Genomic DNA, 6,435 nt, shown 5'->3' on the forward strand with positions numbered 1-6,435 from the left:
AGGGGAGAGCGCAATTTGTGTGCCCAAGAAAAAAAAAACGTCTTGCGTAAATTTAAAAAAAGCGGAAAATAAAACAAAATGTATGTCTACATGAGACTTTATTTAGTTTAAAAAGTGAGTGGAGAAACGGAGATGCTCTCAGTAGAAGCACAAACTCCCCTCCACCGGGCTCCACTCAGCACAGGGCCGCAAAGCCCCATAGCCCCAATAGCAGCAGAAGTAGCCGAGACGCACACCCACGCATCGTGCCATCACCGCTTCCTGAATCGGGCCTCACACGTGTAAGGTTGTCGAAAGCAACGGAGCTGTCACCAGAAAGAGAAATGCTGGGTGTGTCCTTCGCAAGAACCGCGCTGGTGTTTTCGGATCCACCGTCCGCCATGCTACCGTCGTCGGGTCCATCAGCCAGGCGCACCTTTGGCGATGATGAAACCGGCGATGACGAAGCTGGCGATGCCGAAGTCGGTGATGCCGAAGTCGGTGATGCCGAAGTCGGTGATGCCGAAGTCGGCGATGACGAAGTCGGCGATGACGAAGCCGGTGATGACGAAGCCGGTGATGACGAAGCCGGTGATGACGAAGCCGGTGATGACGAAGCCGGTGATGACGAAGCCGGTGATGACGAAGCCGGTGATGACGAAGCCGGTGATGACGAAGCCAGCAAAGACCCAGACTCCTCACCAGCACTGTGACTGCCTTTATGGGCCTCCTCTGGTAGAGGCCCTTTAGGGCTCAAACCGTCACCAACCCTCTTTTCTCCAGATTTCAGCTTGGAGGCAATCTCCCCATCATTCCCCAGCGTTGTGAGTGGCCCATCAGCAGCCGGTGTTGGAAGTGTGACTTTGCTGGCACTGAGGCTCGTGAGCCCATCATCATAAAGTGCCTCGTTGTACAGCAGGACATTGCCCACCGTCACGTCAACCTCATCTGTCCCCTTCGCACCGTCACCGCCAACGTAGAAGTCCAAGACACCGCGTGAGGTGTACTCAGAGACCGGAACTCTTTCCTGAACAAGTTCATTATTGTCAACGTACACATACAACTCATTCCAATGCCTTTTCAGTGCCACTTGATACGTTGTGCCAGGCTGCCACGTACCACCTCTATTTGACAACTCCCAATACTTTCCGTTGACAGTCACTCCCCACTTCTTGTCCTTCGTGTAGAAGAGACCAACAATCACCGTGCTGGCATCGTCATTCATCCTCACACCCATCAAAGGAACAGGACTGTCTGCCTCCGGCACCACGTTAATCATCACCGTCGCCACAAGAGTGAAGTCATTGTTCACAAAGTGGTACGGCTGGAACTGCCCCTTGCTGCCCACCGGCCACTCCGCCCCCGCTGCTGCGCCTCGGAACCTCACGCCCCCCTCCGTGCCTGCCACATTCCCACCATGCGCCATTGCGTTCACTCCGAAGTACTCGTCTTTCCATAAACTCCCCTCCAAACTGTTGGACCAAAAGCCAATCAGCCCTTTGGTGGGAACAGCACTTTTACAAACATTCTTTATCCGCGGGTCAACAGTGCCAGTGGAAGCGCAGTTTTTTAGTGCGGTGTCCATATCTTTCCAGGCCTTCACCACGCTCTTTATCTGCTTCAGCTGCTCAGTCAGGTTCACAGCGACAAGACTGTATGAATCTCCGCTCTTCTTATTCTCGTACAGTAAAATCAACTCCTTCTTGCCGCTTCTGTACAGCAGGGAGCTGGCGGCAGCGTCATCACCTTCGCGAGACACCGGCCCAACGTCGTGCACACGGGCATTGTCTGTCATCCAAAGATGCAGCCGATCCTCTCCCTTCTCCTCAGAATACACCGGCGTGGTGAGCAGCATCACCTTCTTTCCATTGATGGTTGCAGTGATGAAGCTACTTCGCACGCCCTCCCTTTTTCTATCGCCTGAGATGCCCCACAAGCGAGAAATTGGCTCACCGGTCGGCCAATAGTACAAAGATAAAGACTTGTACATGTAATAGGAACCATTCGTGCAGGGAGCCATCATGAAGATCCTTCGTTCATAAACATCGTCCCACTCCACAATCGATGGATCGCTGCAACCCTCATCTACCATATCGACTACAGGCTCCCATCTATTCTCTGACGGGGTGAAGTGCGCGACCATCAAAAAGGTATTTCTATTCCTTGTGGCCTGCAAGGGAAACACAAGTGTGCCGTCACTCATCACAGTAGCCGACCCTCCGCCAGCAGAGACATAAGTCCCGGGTGTAGCACGTATTCGGGCCTCAAAGTCCGCCGCATGCGGCTCACCCCACTGGACTTTCTTCTCTCCACCGTCAGTGACACTCCCCTTCACCAGCATAATCTTACATTCACTTCGATCAGCCTCTTTGCTCTCCAATGTTGCACGGCTGCAGCTTCCCAGCAGCACATAGACATTGTTGTCATTCACAATTGTCGTTGGTCGCACTGTATCCCTCATTTCATTACCACCTTCCTTCAGCAGCTGCGTGTGAAAGGAACCTGTGCCCGCACCCATCGGAATCTCAGTCGGTTCTGTTCCAATTCCCTTGAGGTGTTGTGACAAGATGCCAGTGAAACTGCCGCTTCCATTCTTGCAATGGGCCTCAGCAACGGCAAACACAGCACCGTCCACCTCCACAAGGCTGGGGACACGAAGCGAGCGAACTGACCCTTCGGCGCATTGCATTTCCTCCCATTTGGCACCAGTTATCGGTGTCGTCCCTGTCAATGAGTTAATGTCCATCCCTGGGGCACTCCCCGCAGCTTCAATGCCACAGCATGTCAAGAGCACAAACAGCAGCAGCATCACCAAATAAGAAAACAAATGCCAGGACATCGTGGGCATGTGTCGCTGCTCTCTCACACTCTCTTCCCTCCGTGCGGTGGATCCGCTCAGGCCTCAACGATTGTGTGTGTGTCTGTGTGTGTGTGTGTGTGCTGGTGGTGGTGGTGGTGACTGCAGAGCGTTTCAATGTGCGCAGCAGCGAGTAGCGTTTAATATCTCTTCCTTATGCGTGTTCGCAGAAGAGATAGAAAAGTAAGGCAAAACAAAATAGAAAAATAGAAAAAAAAAAGAATACAACGATCACACACTCGCCGCAGCCATAAGTGAAACACCCACCCGCACGCACCCGCACGGAGAGTCCGCAGTGTGGGACGCCTCCCGCAGAAATAAAAAATTTAAAAAACTAAACAAATTCATGAACACGTCGCTTACCGTCTCCCCCGCCCAGCCCCTTCAAACCCCGCCAGCAGCACCACGCAGTGCGCATGACGGAGGGGCCTCCCATCACGGCCCCCACAAAATCCCCAACGCCCTCCACTTCCCTCAGCGCACTGCAGCCGGAGTGGGGCGCAGCGTAACAAAAAAAAATAATATAATAATAATAACAACAAAAAATAAAACGACGCATGCAGCACTGTTTCCTGCTGCTTGGCTCCGTTCACAAGCGAGGGCGACGCCGGCGCAGCCGTAGTCTCAGGCTGCCCGGTCAGTGCGTGCAGCCCGACCAAGACGGAACAGGCGCATGCATGCCCAAGACGGCAACCCAACAAAAGAGAGACGCCAACGGCGTTTGCTCGAGGCCCTCAGCGGTGCATGCGGCACCCCCAATTGGGGCGGCACGCCAACCAAAAACGATGGCACCCAAAAAAACCAATGGGGAAAAACACCACGCCAAGGCGCAAAAAAAACTACAAATATTCGGTTTGCCCCCGACCTCTAGGCTGTGGTGGCCGCCGCATTTGCTTTCCCGCCTGTGAGCCCACTCAGCATGCAAAACTTACCCTCTCGCCCAAACTCTCTGCAGCAACAAACTGGGAACAGCGAGGAGATATCACCAATGGAATACTTCCGGCGTACACCCACAAGGCGCCATCATTCCCCACACAATTATTCTCGCAACCACAAGAAAAAAAAAAAAAGTGCTGCTGTGGTCGCGCTGGCCATAATAATCATTCGGCGAACGGCAGAGCGAGTCCCTAATTACGCCTCCTACCCACACACAAACACACTCCGGAATATATCTTACTCCCTAAAATACTTCACCAGTAAACTCAAGCTTTTTATTCCCCTCCTCCTTTTCCTTGTCCCTCTGGGTGTCATCCACGTTGGGTTTGTCGTTCACTTCAGAACTTTTCAGCTGATACCGCTACCTGGTACTGACGCACCTGCTGATTTCAAAATGCCGCAATGGCCTGAGGGTCCTCACGCTCATTGCTGCCCGTTACATTTGCCTGCGCGAGAACAACACATCCCTGCTACGCGTTTATTGCCGTACTGTCCTCATGATGCACGTAAATCATCTCCCACGACAAGCCTTCCGCAAACGTTTCCCAGTCATTAAAATAACTCCGTAGAAGACTGTTGAACCGCCTCACCGTGCTGATTCTGGTGCCATGCTCAGCCCTCGTCGTCTCACCTGCACCGCAACCATTGTCCTCCGCGGTGCACCAACGAAGAAAAAGGCGTCCACAAGCGGAAAAGTTCTGCTCTCCGGTACGTATAGCACCCCGCATTGTGCATCCAACATCGGAGGATCGTGGTCCAGCGTTATTAATGCAACGGGTATGCTTGGATGCTTTTCGGGGTTCGATTGCTGCACACATCTCTGTCGCCGACGACGTCCTGCTGGAGGCAACTCGTTGAGGTCCGGCATTACATTTTCCACAAAGACTCTACGCAGGAATGCGTGCAGAGTGTATCGCCCCAAAATTTCCGGCAATAACACTTTCCGGTACATCAATAGTCGAAAAATAACGTCATTCTCCCCATCCACCTTGAGCAACCCTCCAATTAGTTTGCTTCCAATGGAAAAACAGACCGGCAGGTTAACAAACCCCTCAACATTGCCTTGTCTTATTACTCTGACAACTTTCGCAAGTTTGTGAGGTGCGTCATTCGAGGGGCGCATTCCCACACCTCCAATCACACTATAATGTATAATATTTGAGGCGTCGATACCTGCCAGGACGTTATTGGCGTCACGCATGCGGTCCTCATAGTTATCGTCATTAAAGGTGCATCGTGAAATCGGTCCGACGTCATCCATGCGTGTTTGCATCCTTCTCCAGTACTCCACCTGCTCCTCTTCAGTAATATTGCGTGTCTCCCACACACACACATCGCCTTCACGTCGCTTTCATCGGGGCAATTCATGATGATTTTGATAGCACCCGCCTGCTCCGCCTATGCTTTCAGATTATCTTCGTGCGGGGATGACAACATAATCATGCCCCACTCAGGGGAGGGCACAACATTATTCGATGGCTCTTGAAAATGTCTTGCCATATCGATGATGATACACCCTTTCATTCCACTTCTGGCCAAATTTACCATAGCATCGCCAATATTATTCTCACCCTCGTATATTGTCACCGTTCGTGTCCTCTTGTCAAACAAGTATGCAAAATCTCTTCCAAAGCAGTACACAACCAGATGGAGCTTCGTGGCGTCGTAGTGCAGCAGCTGATAAAGGAGGTAGGAGCCAGCCGCCATTGACTTCCCTATCCCGGGGGCTCCAATCAAAAGACGACACCCCATTTTAGGTGCGCCTCTCTCTGGAGGGGGAAACACTCCTTTTAGATCACCCTCGACGATCTTCCACACCCGATGCACCTCAATGTTAATGTAGTAGTCGGCACTACGTATTGCATGCTCCAGCGAGTACGGTCATTGCTTTTCAGAGGAAAGGATCATGAGTCGTGGGGGTGGTGGACGGAATTGCTCTTCACCACCCACTGGGAGAAAAGTACACACAGTCTGCGTGTACTCCCATAATAACTCTTGTGGCCGTTGGCCCTCTCTCACCTTCATTCGCACCACCATGTTTCCCCCTTCGCCCTCGGGAAATCCCACGACGTGACTCCACGTTGCGTTACACACGGATTCGTAGAGTCCCTCCAGCCTCGGTCGTCTGCCCCTTTCCTCCCCTTTGTGCTCTCTTCCTTCCACCCTTCGGCGCTGTGCGAAGGGCCCATCCGAGCCGCCAGACAGCCCCGATCCGGGCCGGACGTCCTCCTCCCTGCAACACATTAGTTGCCGGGGGCTCCTCGGTGGCGTGAGATTCTTCCTCGCGGCTCTCAGACACTCTTTTCCTTATTTTTTTTTCCTTTGCAGTGCTTAGCTCGAGCTGAACTGTAGCACAATACTCAACCAGCAGTCAAAAGGGAGAATGAAAGAAAAAAGCAAAATACGCACAGACACAACTCTACGCAGCCGCAACGAAACCAAAGAGAGGGTCACCCACACACAGTACGCGGCGCACACCTCTCACACACAAACACGCACAGGCACCCCCCAATCCCACACACAACGCAAACGTGATACATCACGGCACCCTCCCACACAAACAACGAGGGCAAATTGGATCTCCCTCGACAACCCGTGTGAATTGCACGACACACACAACAACTGCGATGAGGCTTCTATTTCTTCTCGTATTGCACTCGCCA

The 6,435-nt window shown here is 52.5% G+C and overlaps 4 protein-coding genes across 4 annotated transcripts, besides 4 other annotated features; all 4 read right to left on the minus strand.

The window, feature by feature from the left end:
* Positions 1-175: 175 nt before the first annotated feature.
* On the minus strand, positions 176-2,818 carry TraAM80_09486 (trans-sialidase; the record flags this gene model as incomplete). Its single annotated transcript, XM_029386165.1, has 1 exon — positions 176-2,818. One exon carries the CDS (start codon positions 2,816-2,818, stop codon positions 176-178), a length of 2,643 nt encoding a protein of 880 aa, XP_029233999.1.
* A 71-nt stretch (positions 2,819-2,889) lies between these two features.
* Positions 2,890-2,919: a microsatellite.
* A 1-nt stretch (position 2,920) lies between these two features.
* Positions 2,921-2,937: a microsatellite.
* Positions 2,938-3,026: 89 nt separating this feature from the next.
* Positions 3,027-3,059: a sequence feature (A-rich).
* Positions 3,060-3,347: 288 nt separating this feature from the next.
* Positions 3,348-3,385: a microsatellite.
* A 973-nt stretch (positions 3,386-4,358) lies between these two features.
* On the minus strand, positions 4,359-5,045 carry TraAM80_09487 (retrotransposon hot spot protein (RHS); the record flags this gene model as incomplete). The annotated part of the gene is made up of 1 exon (XM_029386166.1): positions 4,359-5,045. The coding sequence occupies one exon, from the start codon at positions 5,043-5,045 to the stop codon at positions 4,359-4,361; it is 687 nt and encodes a 228-aa protein (XP_029234000.1).
* Positions 5,046-5,170: 125 nt separating this feature from the next.
* Positions 5,171-5,479, minus strand: TraAM80_09488 (retrotransposon hot spot (RHS) protein; the record flags this gene model as incomplete). Its single annotated transcript, XM_029386167.1, has 1 exon — positions 5,171-5,479. The coding sequence occupies one exon, from the start codon at positions 5,477-5,479 to the stop codon at positions 5,171-5,173; it is 309 nt and encodes a 102-aa protein (XP_029234001.1).
* Positions 5,480-5,653: 174 nt separating this feature from the next.
* On the minus strand, positions 5,654-6,016 carry TraAM80_09489 (retrotransposon hot spot (RHS) protein; the record flags this gene model as incomplete). The annotated part of the gene is made up of 1 exon (XM_029386168.1): positions 5,654-6,016. One exon carries the CDS (start codon positions 6,014-6,016, stop codon positions 5,654-5,656), a length of 363 nt encoding a protein of 120 aa, XP_029234002.1.
* Between the last annotated feature and the right edge of the window lie 419 nt (positions 6,017-6,435).

The sequence above is a fragment of the Trypanosoma rangeli genome (assembly GCF_003719475.1).
Source record: "Trypanosoma rangeli strain AM80 chromosome Unknown Tra_15.4_contig_00594, whole genome shotgun sequence".
NCBI lineage: Eukaryota > Euglenozoa > Kinetoplastea > Trypanosomatida > Trypanosomatidae > Trypanosoma > Trypanosoma rangeli.